The sequence below is a fragment of the Gymnoscopelus braueri genome, assembly GCF_963280865.1.
Source record: "Gymnoscopelus braueri genome assembly, chromosome: 16".
Taxonomy (NCBI): Eukaryota; Metazoa; Chordata; class Actinopteri; order Myctophiformes; family Myctophidae; genus Gymnoscopelus; species Gymnoscopelus braueri.
Genome location: NC_137616.1, coordinates 32,691,048 through 32,718,211, shown reverse-complemented (window position 1 = coordinate 32,718,211; position 27,164 = coordinate 32,691,048). Strand labels below are relative to the sequence as shown.

At 40.8% G+C, this 27,164-nt stretch overlaps 1 protein-coding gene across 3 annotated transcripts; it reads right to left on the bottom strand.

The window, feature by feature from the left end:
- Positions 1–280: 280 nt before the first annotated feature.
- Positions 281–26,607, bottom strand: cenpe (centromere protein E). 3 transcript variants are annotated; one of them, XM_080453498.1, is made up of 53 exons: positions 26,484–26,607; positions 25,314–25,426; positions 24,756–24,845; positions 24,495–24,613; positions 24,256–24,375; positions 24,082–24,163; positions 23,921–23,988; positions 23,425–23,499; positions 23,266–23,317; positions 22,985–23,072; positions 22,601–22,730; positions 22,307–22,426; positions 21,779–21,934; positions 21,416–21,566; positions 21,209–21,272; positions 19,841–20,558; positions 19,676–19,732; positions 19,148–19,306; positions 18,708–18,782; positions 18,518–18,586; positions 18,089–18,220; positions 17,680–17,857; positions 16,751–16,905; positions 16,039–16,332; positions 15,717–15,863; positions 15,011–15,190; positions 13,819–13,998; positions 13,334–13,426; positions 12,999–13,082; positions 12,399–12,506; positions 11,871–12,077; positions 11,464–11,613; positions 10,905–11,111; positions 10,524–10,670; positions 10,080–10,268; positions 9,599–9,733; positions 9,075–9,314; positions 8,711–8,950; positions 8,242–8,325; positions 7,426–7,530; positions 6,613–6,762; positions 6,254–6,313; positions 6,062–6,166; positions 5,612–5,794; positions 5,157–5,366; positions 4,505–4,717; positions 3,706–3,909; positions 2,785–2,931; positions 2,415–2,527; positions 2,141–2,238; positions 1,778–1,913; positions 1,295–1,635; positions 281–454 (listed from the first exon to the last, which is right to left on the bottom strand). In XM_080453498.1, exons 1-53 carry the CDS (start codon positions 26,537–26,539, stop codon positions 387–389), a joined length of 7,845 nt encoding a protein of 2,614 aa, XP_080309624.1. In that variant the 5' UTR covers positions 26,540–26,607; the 3' UTR covers positions 281–386. The 3 variants fall into 3 exon arrangements, 2 of the variants coding, with proteins under 2 accessions (XP_080309624.1, XP_080309625.1); XM_080453499.1 differs by lacking the exons at positions 9,599–9,733; positions 10,080–10,268; XR_013934749.1 differs by lacking the exons at positions 281–454; positions 1,295–1,635; positions 1,778–1,913 and having other exon boundaries at positions 2,211–2,238; positions 2,415–2,514; positions 2,781–2,931.
- Positions 26,608–27,164: the final 557 nt, after the last annotated feature.

Below are 27,164 nucleotides of genomic sequence, written 5' to 3'. Positions count from 1 at the left end.
AGAGAACCGGGCAGACAGTTTTGGGCTCACCACCGAGGTTTGTCAAATTATAGGAGGATGTGAAATTGTAATGAACCATTAGAGTATATTAATGCCACTATAAAAACACATCTTGGCAGCGGTGTGTTAAGGTCAAAGTAAAATCTACTTTATGCATGTTTGTGATCATGAACAATTTCACCAGTGACATGGGAATGGACTACACACGATCAATAAAAGTCTATCCATTGAAAAGTCAACTTCAATAACAGTAACATTTTTATTAAATCCTCAATAACAGTGCAAATTTCATTAAACAAACTGAAAGAACTAACAAACAAAACCGCTTAAAATACAAAATGTGCAATATCTCAGGCCCAGCAGACTCAGGCCATTAATGTAGTAGGTTACTGAGTTTTACAGACTTCTGACTGCTTTGGTGACATTGGCCACCATTCCTCAGTCTTCTCGGCACCTGCGAATCAGAAAGACATTTTCAGACAAACAGAAAAAGTCATGATGACATACATTCACTACCGACGAATCCACAGAGCGCTCCCCTGGCGCAATCATAACTGCAGTGTCAGAATGCACACCGTAGCAGGAGTCGGACACCGCAGAGCTCTGTGGATTAGTCTATACAGACGGATGCATCAGAAAACATGGTGCAAAAAGGGTGCTTTCCTACAATAATTCTAATTTGCAATTACATAGTCAAATAATACTATCTTATATAATATTGTGCACCCTAACAGGACCCAATATATTAACCACATGAACCCTGGCGTCCCTATTTTGGGTAAACTTTGAAATATGTTAATCCTTTTTTTTACAAAAACAAAAAACAGCCCATCTACAAGCTCACACCGTGACTCACTGATAACCATCGTGAGCATGTAGATAGAAATTATCCAAAAGAAAAAACTTGCTTCTTGATTATTCGGTTATCGGTTCCAAATATCTGTTTCAATATAGTTTCGGTTAATTGCCCAGCCCTAGCCAGCATCATCTGAAGTTGAAATCAGTGGGAGAAGGATTGTTAAGAACCAAGTGTTTTCACCCCTGAAACCACAGTGATGGTTACCGACCGCCTCAAAACAGTGCATATGCGCCCCAGTTAGTGATACCCAAGTGATCATCCCAAACACCAGATTAACATTACATAAATTACCGCAGTCTAGATACTGAGAATCCAGATTTGTAGAATTGGGATCCCCTGCCATTGCTAGTTAAAGAAATAAGATCCATTTTAGGACATTAGACCTTTTCATGAGGAAATTGAATGACACAACAGGTAAGTAAATGCTGTGCTCACCTGCAGTTGATCCGAGGCTAGAGTTGTCAAAGAACTGGAACTGGTTCTTTGACCTCGGCTCGGACGCCGAGTCCAAGTCAAAGTAGCCCTTGGCGCCGCCAGGTGCAGTGGTCTTCGGAGAGTCCGGGATCTTCCTGGGAGAGCCGAACTTCTTGGGCGAATCCTGTAACCATTTTTTCGGTGAGTTGAGATGGGAGCTGCCGAAGGTCACAGGAAGCAGTCTCTTGGTAGGAGTGCAGGGTGACGGTGGCTTGTCTGCACCAGACGCCTTGGTCTTTTCTTTCAGCATCACAGCTCTGCCCTTCCACTTAGCGGTCTCCTTTTGCTGACTTGACACCTGGCTGTTGTGACCAGCAGAGCAGAGATTTATTTAATTAGAACACCACTTTTTGGTAAAAACTCTTAAAATACAAATGATTATTATTACACGTGAAATATCAAAGCAATACAGTGACTTTTCAGCCGATATAGCAGATACTGTACCTTTCCAGGTCTGTGATTTTATTCTTAAGCAGTTTGACTTCCTCCTCCAGTTTGTGTTTCTCCAGGAGAGTGCTGCTCTGGACATTAGCCCCCTTTGCCTTGCTCAGTTTGTAATGGAGGTCCTTACCCTGTAGGACTGAATATGACACCCCAGTGGGAATTTACAACCAGAATCAGACGCTGCCTGAATCTAGCTATGATGGGTGAGTTTGTCCACTCTACAAGATACTTTGGCAAGTAACCAGGTTGTCCAGACCTTTACATTTAGCTTTTCAAAGTGAATTTACTATGAGAGTGAATTTACTATGAGACTGTACAATGAACAGAATAGATTTTCTTCCATGCACAGACAGGTGTACTTACACGAGCACTCCTCTTCCTGCTGGGCCGTCCTCAGCTTAATTTTCAGCTGCCTCAGCTCAGTTGCCTTCTCGTCAAGGGCTTCGTTCAAGCTCTGGATTCTGGAGAAAGAACACAGCTTTAGTTCTCTTAAATAAATCTCCATTATGGTCCTGGGGCGCTAAACAAGTAATACTGGGCAGTGGTATGGAGTTGAAAATTACTGATGGAATATAAATGGAGGCAAGTTGTTCTAAATCAATATACAAGTAAGGAATTAACCAAAAAATGAGCTCACCTTTCGTCATAGGCCGTTGACTGAGAGGTCAAGTCTAACTCCATTTTGACCACTTGAGCCTTCAGCCTTTTCATCTCCATTACCCCAGGTGGTTGCTTTTCTTGAGTAGTCGTCTAAACAAAAGGAAACAGATTATGGGGGGAAAAAAAGCATAGGCTCAGTTTGCATCAAAACAAATTGTATTTGAAAGCCTTAAAAAAAAAAACTAAACCCGTTTAATGTTATCAGACCTCCAGTTGTTGCTTGTGATGGGAACATTAAGACAATTTCCACAGCTGTGCCCAGCTATAATGTTTTTCAGATACCTTTACTTGCTTAGGAGTTGCCATGTTCAGAATAGCACCCATGCTTTGAAAAGTTTATAACATACCTCCACTGACTGCAGTTTATCCTTTAGGGTTTGGACCTCTGCGTAAGCATCCTGCAATTGGGTCTGGAGTAGCTGAGTAACCTCTTTGTGAGTGGATGTGGCGTTGACCTGCGCCTGCTCCAACTGCTTCATTTGCCCCAGCATAGCCTGCCAACAGGGGATGACAATGTAGTGGTCTCCACTGTTATGGCCTGGCTCTTTGGCCACAACAAATAGTAAAGTGTTTTAATCAACCAATGATTAACCCATTAAGACCAGGAACGCACCACTCATTTTAGATTTATTTGGCTCTGTGCCGCGCTACGAGCCTGTAGATCTGCCATTTTTGAAAAATCGTAGATATACAAGCTCCTACGAGCCTGTAGATCTGCCTTTTTTTTTTTAATCGTGAGAATTTGTGCAAATCTTTGAATATGTACGTTTTTAAAGCGAACATTTGTAACTCAAATCTTTGCTTCCGAGAGTCTCTGGAACTAAATATTTTGAGATTGGGTTCCACGGCCAAATACATATCATTTTGGGGGTCCTTGACATGAACACTTTTATGAACCACTGATAAAGCAACCAGTGGTGAAAAAGTATTAAAATGTTTTACTTAAGTAAAAGTATCAATACTACAATGTAGAAATACTCTGTTACAAGTAAAAGTCCGGAATTCAAAATTTACTTGAGTAACAGTACAAAAGTATTGTTATCAAAATGTACCTAAAGTACTCATTATGCAGAATGTCCCAGTTCATGTTTTCAAATGTATAACAAAAATCCTTTGAACATAGCAGATCTACAAGCGGCCGAAATGTATATAGGGAGCCACAGCTAGACCTGTGTAAGAAAAAAAATTAAAAAAAAATCACACCAAGTAAAAAACAGATTACAAATATTGCCTGCAAACCATTATAGTACTAGTGAAGAAAGACTTACCTCTAATTGTTTCTCAGACTGCTGGAGCTGCAGAATGAGCTGTTGGTTTTCCTGGAGGAGGCCACACTCTGTTTTGATCGGAGCACTCTCTCGAGTCTGCAGCAGAGTGGCCGTGTTGCTCCTCTCCTGCCGCAGCCGAGCCGCAGCGTCTCCCCTGAGGACCTTCACTTCTTCAAACAGTGGGCAGATCTCACCACGAAGAGCCTGCCGTTTGTGCAAAGGAAGACGGTGGCAACATTAAAATGACAAAGTATGCGTTCCGGATTGAATGGGTTAAAGTGGTTAGTTTTTCCTTTAGCTATCATTTTATACTTCTGGCTATTCAAAAAAATTAAATAATGATATACAAGCTCATAGCACAGCACCGAGTGCCACGCTATGAGCTTGTAAATCTGCTAAAAAAAAAACATCTTGAAAATATAATCTTTGAAACAACATTTTTTACTCAAATCTTTGCTTCTGGGGGTCTGCAGAAGCAAACATAAGAGCCAAATACATATGTTTTTGGGGGTCCTTGACAAAGTTGAGAACCATTGGTCTAATCCCAATTATTTTAGATTTCTTTGCATAATTATTGGTACCAGTAATTTTTTAGTACAGTATATTAAGTTATTTGCCATATCTGCCCTGGGAAATGTTTGTTCAAAAGCCTAAAAGGCAAACAAAAAAGTTTTATGTACATGTTCAATGCCAAAAAAGTATTTTGTATGTACATGTTCAATGCCAAAAACGTTAATCGCAATTATTTGTATGACAGTTCAAGTAAAATGTCATGATGGTGACAGGTTGACAGGCCTACCTCCAACGCCCTTTTCTTGTTGGCCAGCTCGGCAGAACGGCATTGGACGCGACCACTCAGGGTGCCGTCCAGTGAGGTTGAACCCAGACGCTGGTCGCTGCTCAGCGTTCTCAGCTGCTCGTTGAAGAGTTCCGTCTCCCCGAGTTCTTCCGACAGCTCCGTGTCAGTCAGGACTCTCCAGAGATTCAATTTCTCCAAAACTTTGGGCACTTTCTGCATTCCAAAAATGTTTGTCGAGTAAGTCACTCATTTAAAAAATAAAAATAAATAAATTCCCTGGCAAACAGTGCTCAGCTTAAATGCCTAGCTAGTTACCGGCCACCATTTTCCAGAGCATCAATTCAGAATTCTAACACCGTCCTAAAAAAAAAAACCCTTTCAAGGAATATATATATATATTAACCCATTAAGACCGGGAACGCATCCGAGTCACTTTAGATTTCTTTGGCTATTCAAAAATAGCAGATATACAAGCTCATAGCGCGGCACCGAGTGCCGCGCTATGAGCTTGTATATTTGCTAATTTTTGTTTTGTATTTTTTTCTAAAAACAGTTAGGATTTAGATTTTTTAAAAGAATCGCCTCAGGTCTTAAAGGGTTAAAGTAATTTTACAACCCATAAATGAAATAAAGTGCCTAAAGTAAAAATCACCTGGAGGTAGAAGTGCCTCTTATCCAGCATCTCAGTCAGCCGGTGTTGCCACAGATCCGGGAGGTTCCCATCGGTCACAGAGAACGAGGTGGCCTGGGCCCTACACGTCAGAACGTCCTGCAGCCGCTTCTCCTCAAACGTGTCCAAGTCTATCTGGACCAAGTCCTTAAATACCTGCTTGAAGTCCCGGGCATACGATTTCAGCAGCACCTTGATGACCAAAGAGTTACAAACTATCAGTTATCAAGATAAGGTTGAAAATGGGTGAAGTGCTTCTTTAGTCAGTTATAAAAACACTGTTTTAATGTCAATTAAATTAGTCTCTGCATACAGCCATTTATTTGCTAAGCCTTTCTGTTGGGGATGTGAGTTTTGTATATAGATTACATTTTAAAAAAATGCTGTATTGCCAATTAGTACAACCACATAATAAGAACTTATTTGATGAGCTTTACCCGCTTCTTGTGCATGATAGTAATAACATTCCGAGTTAGAATAGTGGAGGCCTCCTTTGTGGGCTTATGAAGAGATACGAATTTGTTGATCAGGAAAAGCTGCACTTGTTTGGCCTCCTGCAGGGACTGGATAGGGTAACTTGAACAAATGTCCATGAAAACATGGAATTCGTGGAGATCGTTCTGTTAAAAAAGGTAGAGGATACATGGTCAGTAAAAACTTGTCCACTGTCGACTTGAAACAGTTTACTGCCATAACAGAGGTTGCTAGAAAATGCGTTTTAGCGTGGCTCTACAGGATGAACCAGAGAAGGGCATTCGATACACAAAGGATTTGTACACATTTTCAAACGTGGTAGGTACAGTTGCAATAGCCACACAACTACACAAACGCCATGTCATTTAAAAAAAAAGACCTACTTATATATTTAATAAAAGTAGTGTGGTCACCTGAAGCTGTTCAACAGAATCCGTGAGTCTTGATGACATCTGTAGCGTGCTTCTGGCTATATTATCTCTCAGGAATGTGATCATTTCATTTGCTTCGTCAAGTGACTGCGGATCAGAAGAGGAGGGAAGGTAGTAAGAAAGACTGCACCATATGAAATTAAACATTAATACCACATACAGATATTAACTTACATCAGCAGACAACATCTTATCGATCTTCACAATGTCCAGCTCCTCGCTCAGCTGCTCAATCTATAAGACAACACATTTTATGAGTTCAGCTGATTTAACCAAGAGCAAGATCAACAGTACAACTGCTGAACAAGGTTTAATTTCCTAAATAATCTAATGACATGCAGAACTCAAAAATGTTTTTTTTTTATCACTTAAAATGTAGGACTAGACAATTTTTTTAAATTTTCTTTTTATCACAACAGCGAGGACATGCATTCCTGTGGCCAGGCTGTACACCCTCTCGTATAATATTTACAAACTAGCAGTCGGCACCATGTGCATGCTGTACGTTCGATAAGCAAAGCTTGGTTTCAAACCTGGTTCTGGAGCTCTTCAAGGTGAGAGACGTTCTCTGCACGACTCTTGTTTTCCTGTTGTTCACTCTGAGCGTTGACAAGGTCGACTTCCCCCTTGAGATGACCGATTGTGTCCCGAGCAGCCTTGAGCTCCTCCTGACTCTCAGTTGTCTGAAATGGTTGGCATCAGATCATTTTATTTTGAAGAAGTTTGTACAACTGTATTGAATTTGTTTTATTCATGTTCTAATTATACAGAGTCCAATAACGGTGTGGCCTCGTTAGCAATCTTAGGCTATCGATAGTAAGTTACTAAACTCCCTCCCCTTCAATAATACCAATTGATATTGTATTTTATATCATTTTTATCGTTAATTAGTCACTTTTACAACACTGTATGACTTGTAAGGACCGTGCAATTGTGGAATGAGCAACACAACGCCCCAGATCCCAAGATTCTGTTGGCAATCGCTCTCGTTTTGAGAATGCGCCACTGCCAGCACACATCTGCTGGCAGGTGTGTGTACCAGTCACAGCCAGGTGTGTGACTGGCACTTGAGCATGGGTCCTACAACATTGTTCTAGGACAGGTCGCTCAAAACTAGAGCGCTTATTTAAAGAGTCATTTATACTGTAGAACAAGGTTTGATTAACTAGATCAACATGTCGAGCAAATAATTATACTAGTAATGGCGTGTCGACATGATGTGCCACCCAACAAAACAATTTCAACTGTAAAAAGGGCAGGATAGGAGTACTTCTATCAACCACTAGGACATGCATTCGGCACCATGTCAACACTGCCAGTAAGATAAGCTAAGCTTGGTTTCGAACCTGGTTCTGGAGTTGTTCATTCTGAGTACGGAGAAGGTTGACTTCCTCCTTGAGAAGCCAGATCTTTTCGTCAGCATTCCTGAGCTCCACCTGATTCTGGATCATCTGCAAAATAGTTACCATAAGATAATTAGTAATAGTAACCATAAGATAATAGAACTGGTAACCATAAGATAATAATTAGATTTCATAATATGAACCATTTCTTAAAAATAAAAGATTGAATTTATACATATTTATGTATTTGATAGATGTACAGAAGAAATTAAACTGAATAATGATCTATTCAATACAGAAAAGAGATTACTTGTTACTTACTTAATTGATGGCTACATATTGGACAAGGTGGCTACCCCGTTTAATAATGGGGTGGCCTCCTAGTCCAATATTTGTCTGTGTGTTACACCCATAGAACGCACACCAACTGAGGTGATGTATTGTATAAATTATTTATGTTGAAATAACAGATAAAGAAATGTGTTAGCTGGTCCTCAGTGTGTTACCGTTCAATTTATGCAAGTCCAACTAAAGTCAGTTTGCAGTTAAAATCTGTTTTAAAAATGTTGGCGTTTTACATTGTGACTGGTATTGTGCCATTAGGAAGGCTGCTGTGTACAAAAGCTGGTCTGACTCTGGAGACTCAAAATTATGAATTCTGATGTGCTTATTCCACACCACTCCATCTCCCTTCTCCCATATCCTCATGTACACATTATGATGCACAGCAGAGCTCCTGGGTTGCATATCCTAACTTAAGCCCTGGAGCAAGTGTATGTGTGCGAGTGTGCTTTCAAAGAAAGAAAAAGCCCATTTAACCTTATCCACAGTCTCCTGGAGGTCATTCTTCAGCTGGTTCTTCTCCTCTTTAACGCTCTCAAGCTCCTGCTCAAGAACTTGGATCTGTCACAACAGAACATGGAATATATGAGTCAACAGAACTTAGAGGTTCCCACTTCCAACCTTATTCATGCCAAGGAACCCCCAACAAATACTGTGCATTAGAGTTAGCCCAACAAATACTGTGCATTAGACCAGATCTATCTAGGAGCAATTTAAGCAGTACGAAATTAATTTTGATTTCTTAGTTTCTGCTTGTTGTGATGGTTGGTGGTCTAATTAATACTTGTATATAATGTTTGTATTATAGCTAAGACATAGTTTCAGTGCAATATTTATGATGTACAATGTGTGTGCCAATATTTACACTGTATTCCAATATTTATAAACAGGACATGCCTTCGGCACTACATCCAGGCTGTACGATAAGCAAAGATGAGTTTCAAACCTTGTTCTGGAGCTCCTCCAGTTGTTTAAAATCAATGTTGAGGACATTGATTTCCTGCTTGAGTAGGCCGGTTCTTTCCTGAGCAGCATTGAGATCCTTCTGGAGTTGGTCTCTCTCGTCAGTCAGACAGGTCACTCTAGATATCAGTTTCTCCAACTCTTCTGTAGCGGTATTGGTGTTGGACAGGAGACAGTCTCTCTCCGCTCTCACACTGTCCAGCTCCTCACTCAGCTGCTGAATCTAGGTGGACGACATTTTAGGACTTCAGCTGATTTACTCCAAGAGCAATTTAAACAGTTCAACTGAAGGACGTGCATTCGGCACTACAGCCATGCTGTACAATACCCAAAGATTGGTTTCAAACCTTGTTCTGGAGCTCCTCCAGTTGTTTACAGTCACTGTTGAGGACATCAACTTCCTGCTTGAGAAGCCTGGTTCTTTCCTGGGCAGAAGCGAGCTCCTTCTGGAGTTGGTCTCTCTCCTCAGTTAGACAGGTCTCTCTAGACATCAGTTTCTCCAGCTCCTCTGTAGAGATCTTAGCACTGGACAGCAGACAGTCTCTCTCGGCTCTCACGCTTTCCATCTCCTCGCTCAGCTTCTGAATCTACGTGAGATCACATTTTAGGACTTCAGCCGATTTACTCCAAGAGCAATGTCAACAGTATAACTGCTGCACAAGGTTTATTTTCCTAGATGACATGCAGAAGTCAACATATATTTTTAACTATACAGAAAAACAGTGTCTATGTAGGACAAGATTACATCACATCAACAGCCAGGACATACAATAAATACTGTGTCCAGGCTGTACACCCTAATATTTTCAAACTAGGACATGCATTCGGCACCATGTCCATGCTGTACGATAAGCAAAGCTTGGTTTCAAACCTGGTTCTGGAGCTCTCCCAGTTGAGAGACGTCATCTGCACAACTCTTATTCTGAGTTGTGAGGAGATCGACTTCCTCATTGAGACGCCTGATTGCGTCCTGGGAAGCCCTGGCCTCCTCCTGAGTCTCAATGGTCTGAAATGGTTGCAATCAGATAATTAGATATTATAGATTCTTCTTCAAAATAAAACAAATCAATTCAATACAGCTGTACAGAAAACGTGAGTCCAATAACGGTGTGGCCTCCTTAGCAATTGATAGTAAGTTACCATGTGTGCAAGTTGTGAATGAAAGCTGTGTAAATCACAAGCATTTAAGTGGCAAAGCTGCAACATATAAGGTGACTGCTTGTGGCCATGTCGACTGGTTTGGTTTCGTGACGTGTTAAATATATATGAATGTTTGGTCTATAAGTAGGATGATGAAGAAATTCCCTAGTTAAGGTCCAGCCACTGTCAATGTGAAAATTAGTGAACGTTACCGTCTCCATGTTGGCCTCCAGGTCTGCTTTGAGCTGGTTTTTCTCCTGTCTCAGTCCCTCCAGAATCTCTTTGAGTTGGTCTCTCTCTTCAGTGAGACCAGTCACTGTAGACATTGTACAGCTAGCGCTGGAAAGGAGGCCATCTCTCTCCACTCTCACACCGTCAAGCTCCTCGCTCAGCTGCTGATTCTACATACATAAAATCACATTTTAGGACTTCAGCTGATGTACTCCAAGAGCGATTTAAACAGTGCAGCTGTAGAACAAGGTTTGATTTCTTGACTACCATCATGACGAGCACTTATTTGTAATTAATTTGCACTCATTTCGACATGCAGAACCCAACAAATATGACTTTTCACCCTTGCGTCTAATATTCAAATACCAGGACGTGCAGTCGGCATTATGAACATGCTGTACGATAAGCAAAGCTTGGTTTCAAACCTGGTTCTGGAGCTCTTCCAGATGGGACACAGTCTCGGGACGGCTCCCGTTTTCCTGTTCGTTCCGAGTACGGAGGAGGTGGACTTCCTCCTTGAGAAGCTTCATCTTTTCATCAGCATCCCTGAGCTCCACCTGATTCTCGATTGTCTGAAATGGTTGCAATAAGAACGATATTCCAAAAAAAAATAAAAAACAAACTTAACAGTTGTACAGAAATCAAGACCGAATCTAATAACGGCGTGGGGCTTCCTTGTCAATATTTAGCAATCGATGGCAAGTCTGTGTTGTGCTTTATCGATTATGTGTTGAATGGGAATGTTTGGTCTATAAGTATGATTTTTTAAGTCTCAGCCGAGGTCAATGAACTTGCGTGAACGTTACCGTCTCCATGTTGGCCTCCAGGTCTGCTCTGAGCTGGTTTTTCTCCTGTCTCAGTCCCTCCAGTATCTCTTTGAGTTGGTCTCGCTCTTCAGTGAGACAAGTCACAGTAGATAGCAGTTTCCCCAACTCCTCTGTAGCACTACCGTTGGAAAGGAGACCATCTCTCTCCGCTCTCACACTGTCAAGCTCCTCGCTCAGCTGCTGATTCTACATAAATCAAAAATCAAATTTTTGTACTTCAGCTGAAGTCCAAGAGCAATTTAAACAGGGCAATTGTAGAACGAGGTTTGATTTCTTGACTACCATCATGACGAGCACTTATAATGAAATTGCACTAATTTCGACATGCAGAACCCAACAAATATGACAGATTTTCAACTGTAAAAAAAAAAAGACAAGTGTCTACGGCATGTAGGACAAGATTACATCAACAGCCAGGACATTCTGTACATTCAGTACCATGTCCATGCTGTACACCCTTGCGTCTAATATTCAAATACCAGGACGTGCAGTCGGCATTATGATCATGCTGTACGATAAGCAAAGCTTGGTTTCAAACCTGGTTCTGGAGCTCTTCCAGATGGGACACAGTCTCTGGACAGCTCCCGTTTTCCTGTTGTTCGCTCTGAGTACGGAGGAGGTAGACTTCCTCCTTGAGAAGCTGTATCTTTTCATCAGCACCCCTGAGCTCCACCTGATTCTCGATTGTCTGAAATGGTTGATAATTAGATCTCATTACTTCTTCAAAATAAGATGAATAAAAACAAACTCAACAGTTGTACAGAAAACAAGACAGAATCTAATAACGGTGTGGCTTCCTTGTCAATATTTAACAATCAATGGCAAGTCTGTGTTGCGCTTTATCGATTATGCGTTGAATAGGAATGTTTGGTCTATAAGTATGATGAACATTTTTAAGGCATTATTAGGTCTCAGCCGAGGTGAATGAACGTGAGTGAATGTTACCGTCTCCATGTTGGCCTCCAGGTCTGCGCTGAGCTGGTTTTTCTCTCGTCTCAGTCCCTCCAGTATCTCTTTGAGTTGGTCTCGCTCTTCAGTGAGACAAGTCACAGTAGACAGCAGTTTCGCCACCTCCTCTGTTGAACTAGCGTTGGAAAAGAGACCATCTCTCTCCGCTCTCGCACTGTCAAGCTCCTCGCTCAGCTGCTGATTCTACATAATTAAAAATTTTAGGACTTCAGTAGATGTACTCCTAGAGCAATTTAAATAGTGCAACTGTAGAACAAGGTTCGAGTTCTTGATCACCAACATGACTATCACTTAATTAATTTGCAATAATTTCGACACGCAGAACTCAACTGTAAAAAAGTGTCTATGTAGGACAAGATTAAATTATCATCATCAGCCAGGACATACTGTACATTCAGTACTGTGTCCAGGCTGTACACTCGCGTATAATCTTTACAAACTAGGACGTGCGTTCGGCGCCACGTCAACGCTGTACATTACAATAAGCAAAGCTTGGTTTCAAACCTGGTTCTGGAGCTCTGCCAGATGGGAGACGTTCTCTGCACAGCTCCTCTTTTCTAGTTGCTTGATCTTTTCCTGAGCAGCCCTGAGGTCCTCCTGATTCTCGATCGCCTGCACAATAGTTACCATAAAATAATTAGATTTCATTAGATTAACTTTTTAATTTCTATATTAATGCACAATTTCCCAATACAGAAGACTAGACAGATTACTAATGGTGGCCTCCTTGGCCAATATTTAGCCATAAATAGTACTGAGAGTGTTACACTCATACTTGACTTATGAGATACATTATTTATTCTGAAATGACAAAAAAAAAAAATGTTTTATGCATCAGGCTTTTAATAAACAAAAAAGAATTAGGCCATTATGTGCAAAAGCTGGTCTGGACACAAAACTGATACAGGGGCATTGAAAGTGCTCCTTCCACACCACTCTACCATCTCCTCTCCAGCACAATCAACCACCCCAGTCTCCTATATCCTCAGCCCACATACATCCACATTATGATCAGTGAGGCTGCCTGTTGCATACCAAACTAAAGCATATGTGTGAGCATTATTAGTGTGCGAGTGTCTTCAAAGAAAGAAAAAGCCCTTTTACCATATCCACATTCTCCATAAGGTCATTTTTCAGCTCGTTCCTCTCCTCTTGAACACGCTCAAGCTCCTGCTCAAGCACTTGGATCTGTCACAACAGAACATACAATAGTATAAGAGTCAACAGAACAGGTTCCCAACCTTATTCATGAAAAGAAAACCAGCGGTAACAAACATACACCCAACCAGCGGTAACAAACATGCACCCAACAAACATACACCCACCCACCACTTTGAAAATCAAACATGGCTGATAACATGCCATATAAAGGACTGCCCTAAAGTATTTGCATTTGGTTCTGTGAAGCTATTCGCGACCAAGAATAACTGAGGCCGTACTTGACTTTGGCGCTCTTCTAGCGTTTCCTCCAGAAGTTTAATGTTCTCCTTCTGGCGACAGTTCTCCTCCAGAGTTGTCCTGATCTCCTGATTCTGGAGTAAAAAAAAAAAAAAGAAAGCAAAGAATACATTTCATTTCTCTCATATCAACATTATACAGTAGAATGTCGCACACCTGATGACAGTCCCGACTGAATTGTCGAAGCTACTAAAAGTACAGTATAAGTGAAGACGATGTGCAGGATTCAAATTCACAGCAGAGTGGAGAACATTTTCCTGTGAGTATGGAAATAAGGTTGCAAGTCCTTAATGACATACGTGATCATTCACAGGTGCGCTGCTTGGCTGCGCACCGCGTCTCAGTATTGATATTATGTTCAATGTATTTTGCATAACCATTTGCAACAAAAAAAGACAACTAATTTCAGAGCAATCTCACAATAAAGAATCATCATGAGGAACTGGAATGTCCACAGTCTACATACCATGTCCACATTCTCCTGCAGGTCCACTTTGAGTTGGTCCCTCTGCTCTGTGAGAGAGGAGACTTTAGACAGCAGGTTCTCCACTTCCTCTGTAGAGCTCTGAGCGGCAGACACCTTCTCAGACAAGACACCGTCTCTCTCGGCTCGGGCAATCTCAAGCTCCTCAGTTAGCTGGCTTACCTGTTCAAAGACAAAACATTTTAAGTTGCGACATTACGTAAAGGACGCAACATACAGTACAGTAGGTAAAACTGATGGCGGGAATTCGGGAACGGTTGGCAAAACTTCCAATGCAAAACTTTCCTGCTATCAGTTTTAACCTTCAGAAGTAGCAATGTGGATGATATATGTGATTATATACAAATGCCGGGTGATTAGTATAGGTCTCAGATTACCCAACCAAGCATATCAGACAGGCCAATACTGCTGTTCCTGAGGGTATCACATACAGTACATACCATACAGCCGTATTTATTCACAAAGACAAAATAGCATTTGATCAAAACTTTTAACTACATTTTCCTTTCCCCCTGGCAAATGGAATGCTACACTCTGGGATTCCCTGACAATGTGGCGAGAGAGTTGGCTCAGAACACGCAAGGCGTGTTGCTGGCGTGCCTCACCTCTGTCGTTGCAGTCATTTTGTGAACCATTGAAAATTGCCGTTTTCAGCTGTGTGTTGATTAATTTGCCCCTGAATAAACTCTAGTGTCTCCTCAACTGCAACTTTTACTAAACAATCCGTAACAACGTTTGGCAGCCGAGGTTTGTCCACATACTGTATGACATGCTTACATTCCTCAAGCTGTGAGGTTGCTCGCGATAATTCGACTATTAGGCCAATTAGGCATTAGGAAATCTGAATTAAAAACAAAGCGTTTGAAGATTTTTTCGTCTTCGCTGTTGCAAATGGTGCCGCGTGATGCAGAACGAATTTCAGAGAAATGTGACAATAAAGAATCATCAGGAACTGGTTGAAGTAACGGTGTAATAATTTACATATCTTTGTCCATATGTTCATTAATAGTACACTATTAACTAATTGCCTGTTATTTATAATGTTATTGTGAAAAACTGTCAGCAAAGGTATATGATGGAGTGGAGATGATTAGTCATCCTTCCATGACATGGTCAAAAGTGTCAACAAAAATAAAGTCACATTTAGCTCAGCTATTTTTTGGTGATTACATACCATGTCCACATTCTCCTGCAGGTCCACTTTGAGTTGGTCCCTCTGTTCTGTGAGAGAGGAGACTTTAGACAGTAGGTTCTCCACCGCCTCTGTAGAGCTCTGAGCGGCAGACACCTTCTCAGACAAGACACAGTCTCTCTCGGCTCGGGCACTCTCAAGCTCCTCAGTTAGCTGGCTTACCTGTTCAAAATAATTTCAGTTGCGACATTACGTTAAGGATGAAACACACAGTTGGTAAAACTGATGGCGGGAACGGTTGGCAAAACTGACAATACAAAACTTTGTGAATATTATGTGATGAACTAATTACCAGCCTGCATTTGAATTGGTCTTGTATTATCCAACCAAGCGGATAGGCATATCAGACAGCACAGGCTGATACTGTACTGCCGTGCCTGAGAGCATCACATACAATATAGCCGTATATATTATTTACAAGGAGAAAATAGCATTTGATCAGAATAAATTAGACTTTCCCCCTGGCGAATGGAATGCTACAGGCTGGGATTCCCCGACACTGTGGTTGGCAGCGTGTTGCTGGTGCGCTTCACCTTTGTTGTGTTTCGAAGTACGAAACGCGTTGTGTTTCAATGCACGAAACGCGTCCAATAATTAACCATCTTTATTCTGGCCAAAAAAAACAATACAATTCTGCACGTACAAGCCTATATGGCATTTATTATATATATTTAGACTAGAGTCATACTTGTTCTTGAAGTTCTTTGCCGATTTCCTCCTCCATATTTTTGGACTGTTCACTGTCAACAAGCTTCTCTTCCAAGTCTTTAATTAGCTGTTGCATCTCATTCAGCTTTCCACCAAGTGCTGTTCGTTGCTCGTCACTCTCATTAAGCTGAAAAATAAACATATTTTTTCAAAGATCTCTCAAGGCCCATTTCCCTAAAAACACCATAGCATGTAATGATAGGCTCGGACTCAACATCATACCATGCAATGTTATGGGGGGATGCAAAAGCTCTTGTCTGACTTATAATTGGTATAAGTATAAAGCACCCATAATAACTTACTCGGTCACTTGTCTCTTGCACAGTAGCAAGGAGCTGGCTTCGCTCTGCATCTAGTCGGGCCAGGTCTGCGCGAACTGTGTCGAGGTCTTCCGTGGTGTCAGCACACCTCTGAGTAAGGTGCGTTTCCTTCTGCTCTGCAGCAGCCAGCTCTCCTTGGAGCTTGACAGTTTCATCCTGGGAGGTCTGCAAAGCATCCCTTAAATGATGAGATTCTTCCTTGCTCTGAGTCTGGCCAGAGAGCAGGCTGTCCCTCTGGGCTTCAACAGCGCACAGTGCCTCTGTGAGCTCACACACCTGCGAGAGGGAGGAGGGAAAGGTTTGTTTTATAAGTTGGCGCAGCCCTAATTATAATGTCAGTTCCAAGAACTCCACGCCATCTATATCCAAAACAATAATAATTTCACTGTCATCATGCATGTTTCAAGTAAAGTATTATGGTAAATTGTAAAATGGTAAATGCTCATTACAAGTTATTTGAACCCAAAAAGTCATGTTGAACTTGATTAAGGTAGTGCATTTATCCAACAGTCAAAAACATAACGAACCTTCTTTTAGGCAGCAACAACGAAAAGCATTCACATTTTCTTCAAGTTTTAAATGGCACATTAGAATGTTTTACACAAAACATCACTAAAAGTAGTTTCTAAAAATTGTATTCAATTAATTGCTCTACTCCAACCAACAAGTGTTCGCTGTTGCAGCGTAACCTCACCTGTTTCAGCAAGCTATCCACTTTGTCTGGAAGATCCTGTAGTGGCGACAACTCCTTCAGCTGAGTATGGAGTTCTCCCTCTTTGTCTTGACACACCGTCAGCTCTTTCTTGAGGTTAGTCACCTCTCTCTCAAGGTTCACGCTGTCGATGAGGTCTGGACAAAATAAAGTAATGGATAATATTGATGTTTTTCCTCAGAGATATACTGCACTGGTTACTGTCACATGCAACTTTACTGGACTAGAATGCAGTTCCCACCAGTCTACTTTAGTCTACCGTTTAGTCTTACTGTTATTTTTGTAAAGTAGGCCCTTCCCGCAAACTTTAGAAGGCAATCATTATGGAACATGACAAATCTGAATTTACAAGTTGTATAACGCATGAGTCTAGAGATGAGTGATGTGATTTCTGTAAGTTTTACAAAATCTGTAGTAGCAAACTGTGTTGAAGAAAAGTATAAATGTCAGGAGGGTATGGAGAGTCGCATCACGATCCACGAATGGTTGAAGAGTTATAGGCCAAAACGTAAGAGGCCTTGTATAGCTCTATCATGAGGTGAAAAGATATTGTAGTGTCTTCCGTGGCCTACTGGCAGTGTGTACAGAAGGTTTGACGCTGAACAGTCCAGTGGTTTGTGATATTAGCTGCGCACACAAGCAGGCAAAAACACAGAAATGAGTTCTCCCAATACCTCCCAGGATGCAGTGGTTAAAATCCCATAATGTAGCCATTTAAAAAGTAAAACACTGATTTACTGCTATACCATTATATTATTTTGAAGCTTTCACATAGACACAATCTAAACAGCTTTGCATCAATTTAATGTTTTGGCCCTTACAGGCAAAACATTTTTGAACTGATAATGAGTCATTATTTGGCATTCCATTTGTGGATTTGGCAAGCCATTAAAGAAAAAAATAACACTTACTTTTGGGGACTTTGCCACTCAGCAGAGTCGTGAGTTTTGTGTTCTCGTCGAAGGCGGTGTTCAGTTCTCTCTGGAGGTCCACCTGCATCTTCTTGTAGCGTGATTTCTCAGTCTCCAGCAGGTGGCGCAGGCCATTTACCTCAGCCTCCATCTTCTCATAATTGGCAGTTTGTTCCACCTGGAAACAGGTTCCACAGGACATAACACTAGGATGGCATATTTGTGTTCAATTAATCTCACAAGAAGATTCCGAGCTAAATTTTTCTGATGGGTTGCCAGATTGGTGTTCAACAAACAATAAAACATCAAAAGAAAAATATGAATGTGAGACTACCGGTACATATTCCCACACTGATGAATATACAAATATACAATGTCTAATAAAAATAACTAGGTGTGTGTAACTCACATCTCTCTCCTTCAGGGTGATATTTTGACTGCGCAGAATGGCCCATTCCTTTTTTGTGTCTAGACCAAGTCCCTCGGCATCATCCAGGGAGCGGCGAAGCTTTGACACCTCCTGCACCAAGTCCTTGTCGTGCTGTGGGTATTGGCAAGAGATGGAACTTTGAGGGATGCTTCGCTAGGGTTGCATGATCGTTTACTATCCACAATTAACAATGTTCTAATTCAACCCAAATAATGCTATAAAACACTATCAAACTAGTCATGTCAACACCCATGTAGCCCATGATTTAATAGTACTCAGTATCAGCATTTACACTAACCAAAATGAAAATGTATTCTGCTTAAGAGCATCACCACTTTTATAGTGTATTTTACAGTTGAGGTCATGTACATCCATGGGCATGGATAAACGTACAAAAACAGAACATACCAGACTCTGAAGCTCCTCTACCCAATCACTTTGCTTCTTCAGATCTTCAGACATTGCGCTTAGTCTAGCCTTCAAAAAAACAACGAGTAAACATTTAGTTTCCCCATTTCAAATTAGGTCATATTGCCACTAAGAAGAAGACTTCTGAGACTCCTATACATGTACAATAGTTTGAGGAATGAGGACTTACCTCAAACTCTTGGCATTTGCACTTGGCAGATTCAAGGGCCTTCTTCAAGGAAGAAATTTCATTTTTCAGCTCTTGCTGTGAGCACATAAGTATAGTGAGCATCACATATCATTGTATGGTTTGAACATCATTGTATGGTTTGAACATCGATACAATAATCATTTTCAAACAAGCATGATTTGGAGCAAAGAATAGAAAATGGTTGTAAAATGAAGCCAAACTACACAACAAAATTAATCAGAAACACCTTTTACAACTAATCAATTATTAAAAAAACTACTGAAATAAAATTACAGTTTTTTTTACTGAAGATGGCAGATCTACAAGTTCACATAGCATTGCAAGCTTATAGATAGACACCGTTTGACAAAGACTTTTTTGCATTCATTCATGCATTTTAAGCTTCTCTGTGAAACGTAACCTACAATGCAGGACATTACCTCATGCTCATCCTTTTCTAGACAATTAAACTCTTCTAGCTCTCTCCTTTCAGCAAGCTCCTGAGAAAGTTCCTCCTTTTCCTGCTGAAGTCTCTCAGCCTGCTCTTTGAGGTATTCCACCTCCTGCTTCATGTGGTCTTTCTCTGCAATGACGGCTTCCTATATAGAAGAAAAATAAAAAGTGAAAAACTACAATTCGTGCTAATTTATAAGGCCCTCTGATTACATGCAGATTGCAACCGGATTACCTCGCTGATAAATAAATTAGATGTGACTAACTTAAGTCCCATTATGACAGAGGCCTAATAGCTTATTATTCTCTCAAATTAAATTTGATTTATGTTGCACTGCAAATGGCTGTGGGGGAATGGCATTTCATATTCGTTATGAACACAAGGAAATTGACAAAGTGAGTCTGATTATTAACCTGTATGCAATTAATATCAATCATAGAAACCCTGGCCAGGAGGACATTTTTGGATTGTTCATTCGACAGTTGACCAATTACTAGAAATGACGGTACATTACCTGGTTAGAAACCAGGCTGTTCAACAACTGCATGGTCTCATCATCACGTTTTTGCATCTGAAAAATCAACTGGGTTACTTTACATATATACAGTACATGTGCATGTATAAAACATTGGTGAAGCGAAGTGACAGATAAAAAAAAAAGAAAAAAAAAAGGTCTGACCTCATCAGCTTTACTGGTTGTTACAGTCCACTCCTCAACCATTCTCTCGAGGTCAGCGACTCTCAACTCCAACATCACAACCTTCTCGACAGACTCCAGCTTCTGCCGAGTCTCCGCTTTCAGCTGGAGGTCCAACTCTACTGCCGCGTTTTCTGCCGCCGCCACCTTCTCCAGGGCGCCCTGGGTCAGCAGGGCCTCATTCGCCAGTCGGGCATCCAACTCTTCAACTCTCCCATTTAGAGTTTCAGCCTTTGCCGACGCCTCCTCTTTCTGATCGATCTCCGCCTTCAGCCGATTCTCCAGCTCTGCTTTCAGCTGGAGGTCCGACTCTACAGCTGTGTTTTCTGCCGCCACCATCTTCTCCACGGCGCCCTGGGTCTGCAGAGCCTCATTCGCCAGTTGGGCATCCAACTCTTCAACTCTCCTTTGCAGAGTTTCAGCCTTTCCCAACGCCTCCTCTTTCTGATCGATCTCCGCCTTCAGCTGATTCTCCAGCTCTGCTGCTTTCAGCTGGAGGTCCAACTCTACAGCTGTGTTTTCTGCTGCCACCATCTTCTCCGCGGCACCCTGGGTCTGCAGCGCCTCAATCGTCAGTTGGGCGTCCAACTCTTCGACTCTCCTTTGCAGAGTTTCAGCCTTCGCCAACGCCTCCTCTTTCTGATCGGTCTCTGCCTTCAGCAGATTCTCCAGCTGGGACACTTTGTCAGAGACTTGAGGGCTGGATAGAAAAAAAAGATGGTTTTAATGGACGTCTGGTTAGTGGGGCATTCCACCCCTACAGGCACTTAACCCAGTCAACCATCCGGGAACGCATCTATGTCATTTTAAGATTTCTTTGGCTATTAAAAAATTGCAGATATACAAGCTCATAGCGTGGCACTCTGTGCTGCGCTATGGGCTTATAGATCTGCCATTTTTGAAAATCTTGAAAATGCATGCAAATCTTTGAATATATACTTTTAAAGCAAACATTTGTTACTCAAATCTTTGCTTCTGGGAGTCTCTGGAACAAAAAAATTTTTGAGATTGGGGTCCCCAGTCAAATGCATTTCTAAAAATGTTTTCTTAATCCTAACAGTATGTCGCTATATCAGTGGTGCTCCAACCTAGATTATATGCATTTGGCCACGGACCCCCATCTCAAAATATTTAGTTTAAAACATATTCAAAGATGTGCACAAATGTTCATGATTTTTCAAAAATAGATCTACAAGCTCATAGTGCGGCACCGAGTGCCACGCCATGAGCTTGTATATCTGCTATTTTTGACTAGCTAAAGTATAAGATAATGGTTAAAGTGGTTGCTTTCCCAGTCTTAATGGGTTGAGCAATGTTATTTGTTCTATACACTTGTATGGTAATATTCACCTGTCTCCAAAGCTGGAAAAAGACTCATCAGGACCCTCCCAACGAGACTCAAATTCCTCATCATCTGACAATATTGAAAAAGCTTAAATTCAATAAAGTGCATCACAACGTGCATTTAATGCACATACAGTCAAGTATTACACCACAAGTTCCTGTCCATTTAGATGATAACGCTTCATTGTGGAGATTTCGTGCAGTCATGCTTACATTCCCCCCGTTCGGACAGAGTAGACATATCGGCCCTCCTTTTCCGCGTGACAGGCTCTGCAAAACTGAGGTCTGATGGGCCGATGTGACCAGCTGACGACTCAGCGAGCCTGATAAGTTTCCCTCCCCATGTAACCCTACGTTTTGGCATCTACAGAGATGACAAAGTAGAGTGTTAATGCCCGCTTTGAAAGACTGATAAACCAAAATAATTTCCACGAATTACAATGCACATTTTGTGAGATGCACCTATAATTATTTCTATGTGCCTGTTGATAAAATGTATTTTATATATGCACATGTCCTTTTTTTTTTTTTTACTTAAAAATCCCGATTTCTGATCTTGTGCTGCTGTGCCAATACCTTATTACTGGTGACAAAAGATGTGCTGGTGACGAGGAGTCTAGTGAGTTTACTGATCTTGTCCGTCTGTTCTATCTGGAGCTGTTCCTTCTCCTGTAGCATTAGAAACAGACTGCTCTCCTTCTCCGTTGCTGTCGTCTGGGTGACTGACGAAACCTGCCATGGGAGAGGTCAGTTTATTTGCACACAGACGACATAAAAGTTGAGGGGGAAAAATGGGAGTAAACGGAAAAAACTTTGGGTTAAATGTTTAAAATAGATTTCTTTATAACCTAGGGGTAAGAACCTTGAGCACAGCACCTTCAAGCACCTTAAACGGTCAAACTGTTCTCCTTTTATCTTTTTTGTTGTAAAATGTGTAGGTTTATTATTACTGATGTTGCGAGAACATTTTTTTTAAAATACATTTATAGGTCTACATAGACAAACAAGCTAAGATTTAACAATAAAGAACACAATGAATGATTTTATTATCTATTCAAGACAGGAAAAAATTAACATCAAGCAAATACAACCAAAGTTACTTGCCTGCTGAAGCCGTCGCTTTAGGTCAACGATCTCATTACGATACCTCTTCAGCAGAGCCCCATCATCAGAAACTTCTGTGACGTGAGGATCGTTCTTCATGTACTTGGCTGTACTAGCGAACTAGCAAACAAAAAAAAGTACAGGTGAAGTCAAGCTACAAAACATACAAAAACTGTACATAAATACAGTCCGGTACGATGCAATTCCTCATACACAATGAGTCAAAAACAAATTTGTCTCCAAGCCACTAGTATTGATGATTTATCAAATTACAAGGTAAAGGATTCCACCCACCTGAAGTGTGCTGAGGGTTTCATCCAGTGTAGCAGGAGTGATAGTACAAATGATGACGGTTTTGGCGTTCCCACCCAAGGAGTTCTGCAGGATGCGGGTGAGCTTGCTGTCTCTGTAGTTTGTGAAACCACTGTGTGGAAAGAGCGGAATTTGCATACTTTACAAACACCAGTTTCTTTATTTTAATGATAAAACTATCGGTAGGATTGTCATAGAGCCATCCAAGTATCTGAATATATGGACAGGTTTCCAAAGCATATCACATTGCCAGCAGGGACCAAACTAGAAGAATCATGTAAAAGGGAACGTTATCGACCCAAACAGACAAGAAAACAGTGCTTTGCCCCATTAAGCAAGAATAAAAAGTGAGAATTGTTCACTCACCGCTGGTTCTCCTCAGACAGCTTCTTGATCACTTGTCCAAGCGTGAAAAGACTCTTATTGATGTTACACCCCTCCTTGAACCGTGCACCTAAGGAATCAAATGACGCTTGTTTGACCAGGCTAAATTACAAAACATAAGTCATAAACTGCATCATATATCCAGCCCATCTCCCATCCCAGATCATTAACATAATAAACTGGATGAGTTGGAACTTCTCCCCTAAACCCTGCAACAATGGTCATCATTAGTTAATTAGTAAAAAGCTTTCCTTCAACTTTACCTTCTGCACCAGTTTGACTTGCCCTTTCTGAACCAGCCAGGTCAACCAAATTCTAGAAGGGGAATAAAGAAAAGAAAAAACTGTATCTGGGAGCCAAGGATAGTAGTCATATGAACAAGCAAATGAAATGAACAGATATGCTGTTCCAGGCTTGCTTACCAGGTGAGACACGGTAATGGCGCCATCAGCGTTTTCTCCAGATGATGGGTCACTATTTTCTCGGCTCTCCAAAATCTGAGGTAAACAAGACTTAACTAAAGCACATTTCTTTTCCGAGTCCATTATGTTTATATTGCATGATGTATATAATTACTACATTATTGTGTACAACAATGTTATGCTTTTGGTAAGATAGTCATGTCATGAATTTCACATATTTAAACTATCAAATTTCTCATTCGTTATGAATTCTTGCTTTAATGCCCAAGGCACTTGGGCTCTACTTTTTAGCCATTTCGAAAAACATTTTTAACTGGTTCAAATAGCCGATCTACAAGCTCACAACGTGCCGATGTAGATTGGCCATTTTCACAGCTAAAATGTTTTTTCAAAATAGTAAAACAAATCCAAAAAGGTTTAGGCATAAGGGGTAAGGCGCAAGATCGAGCCCTTGGTGTATTATGTTTCAAAGTCATTTTTACACAGTTTGGCTTACCATGCGGAAAATGGTGTGTGATCTACTGCTCCGCTGGTTCATTTTTGTCTTCTCATAATGCCGGTTTTCTGCAGAGAAGATAAAACAAAAAAAAGGTTAACTTTTTTTTATTTTTTCCAACAGCTGTGCAAAGAATAGTCTTGAATAAAACTACATCTCACTTTCTCCTTTCCTAATCCAGGCCAGAGCTTGAGCAGGGGTTGTCACTAGTTCCTCAGTCAGATCAGCCACATAAACGGTTTTCTGTCAAGACAATGGATTTGGGAATACGGAATTTAACACACCAAGCAAATGCACATCTGTTTGCAAACAAAAAACGAATCTATGCCACTTACATTGGTGCCCTCACGGACTTCCAACGGCTTCCTCTTCCAGTTATCGACTAGCAAATCAGCTACCGTCTCATTATAGATCTCCATATAAGACACCCTGAGAAGGAACTCCTTCTTAGGATACTACAATGAAAAGAAAAACCATTCATTTTGATTAACATCAATGAGGTTTGCACCAGTGTGTTCTGATAAAAAGAAAAACATTAGAACACACCATTTTGAATATATGAAACACTTCTCACCGTTTTGATAGTCTGGAAGACATCCTCCATGGCCAGGGGTATCACTCCTGGAGTACCATCACAGCCCATCATGGTGAAAGTCTTGCCTGACGAAGTCTGCCCATATGCAAATATGGTTCCTAGTGATAGTACAGTGCAATATGGAAAGAAAAATATAAGCATTATATGATATTACATACATATTATTTTAATGTGGGTTGGGGGTTAAACAGTGTAGGGTGTTATGAGGCAGGTCTCAATATGCCTTTTCCAACACATTACCATTGTATCCTTCAACAGCAGATGAAACCAGTGGCTTTGCTATGCCGTTGTAGAGCTGAGCAGTAGTTTCCTTTGAACTAAACACACGATCTGTTAAATATAACGAGAGAAGTGAAGTTAGAATCTTGATAAAGACATAAGATAAAAATATGGCCATTCAATTAGCATGACATTTGCCCTACAGTGCAGTAAAATACAAAAATAATAGCTCAGATTTATATAGCAGTTTTCTACAAATGGGTGATCAAATATTATAACCATGCATTCAAGCAAAGCCTACTTGGAATTCCTACCAAAAAGCACAGGCTTTGGGTTCATGAAGTTACAAACTAAGTTGTGGTAGCAGGGAGGAATGCTGGAAAAGGGCATTTTTAGGTGGATCAAAAGCATGTCTTAAAAGTCTTAAGACATTTCAGAAAGCTGACAATGACATTCAAGACCATCTCATCAGACTTACTAAAAATAACAGTTCAATTGCAGGTGAGCATATCCTCTTTTAACTCTGCTTATTTCAACAATGCACGTGTTAATAGGTATGGTAAGTTAATTAAAACATACCAAAATTAAAACACTTGGTCGCAGTCCCATCATCAATACATTGCTGAACTGATTTCTCGTCAGTCTTCCAATACAGCACCGGCTTGGCACCATCTTTAGCCGTTTCCTCTTCCCTGATGAAACAAGGATAATATTTCAGAATGCAACATAAAACTCTCCAGCAAAATGAGTTATAGCATCAAAATCCGTTTATCCAATTTAAACCTATACACACACACACACACACACACACACACACACTATTTGAAAATAGCCAAGCTTCACAACACATCTCGACGCGTTGAGAGCTTGTAGATATGGCATTTTCAAAATGTGACAAATTTTGAATAATTTGAAACATTAACACAAGTCTTGTGTGGGGGCCCCTTTTTCTGGTGGGGGGTCGACACCAAATACATATACATTTGGACATGTTTGAGAACCACTGTACTACGCCACTAGTGAACCAAATGGACCCTAAAAGCCCCTACATCAACCCAGCCTGGCTGCAAGAAACTCGATGCTATAATGCCATCTGGCATCTAGATAGCATTATAGCCTGTGTTGGGAAAAAAAGTGCTCAAATTATTAAGTAAAGGTATCAATACTGCAATGTAGAATCATTTATTACAAGTAAAAGTCTAGTAATCAAAACTTTGAGTAAAAGTACAAAGGTATTGGCATCAAACTATAAAGTACCAAAAGTAAAAGTACTCCTTATGCAGAATGCCCAGTTTCAAAAATTTTAAATAGGTGTGGGTAATGTACATTTTGTAATCAGAATGTCAAATAATAGTGGAGTAAAAGTACAATATTTTTTCTCTAGAGATGTAGTAGAGTAGAAGTAAACGTATAGAAATACTTCAGTAAAGTAAGAGTACCTCAATTTATTGAAAGATATGGATTATTACATTAAACTACTACCGCGTAGAGACCGTTAACATATTTGGGGCTTGGGGGTAAGCACCTGATTTTCAATTTGTACATGTTTGGAGTGTCTACGGGGTATAGTGCAGAAAGTCCATGTCTCCATGGGACGTGAACCCTACAACTCTCGTAGATTGAAAACGTCAGAATCATAAATACTAGTCTGATAATAATGACAGCCTTGAATCAAGGCTAATGATTATAGCATGCTAGCAGCGACCACTTCAAACCTCATTTCAAACTCTATGCTTCAAAAAAACGTACCTTTCAATGAGTGGACGGACACGGATGCAGACCTTAACGGCTGATTCTTCTGCCATGGTCAATCGTCAGTTGTTAGATCTGAATACAGAAACGGAGCGGAGGTTTGTTTATTAGAAACATACGGACAAACTAACGGACAAACAACACTCGTCGACGACGCTGCTAACAACTACTAGCAACTACTGACTGTCGAGAGCGACGGTTCGGTTTGAAATAGAGCGCTGTGCACTCTGACTGGCTGCTGCCTTAACGAGGTTGCCAGATCTTTTCCGAGAGAAATAAGCAACCGGGTATATGAAAACGAGCCCACATGAGCACTTTACATCTGCTATTTATTTATTGTTTAAGTGAAAAATATTTTTGACACATATTAACAACACAATTAAGGCTGGGAACGAGGCTAGGGTCCCTAGTACAAAATATTTTCATATGTCTTTGACATGAAAATGTTTGAGAACCACTGGTTTAAACAACATTAGGAAACAAGCCCAAATAAGCAACTACACTTTAGAAACAAGCCCCCCAAAAAACACAACCCACAACTACCAATATTTACAAGCGGCTTTACAGAAAAACAAGCCATACGTCGCTTATAATAAGCGGACATGGCAACCCTGTTAGCAAGTTATGGCCAGAGTGTAGAAGAGAGAGTAACGTCACGCTTCGATCTCACCACAAAGG

Coding starts and splice junctions, on each gene's coding strand:
- cenpe (XM_080453498.1), bottom strand. CDS start 26,539: ATGGCAGAAGAATCAGCCGTTAAGGTCTGCATCCGTGTCCGTCCACTC. Junction 12,507..12,998: donor TTATGGAGAATGTGGATATG/GTAAAAGGGCTT, acceptor ACTATTGTGCAG/GCGATCGAGAATCAGGAGGA. Junction 10,671..10,904: donor TGGAGGCCAACATGGAGACG/GTAACGTTCACG, acceptor CAACCATTTCAG/ACAATCGAGAATCAGGTGGA.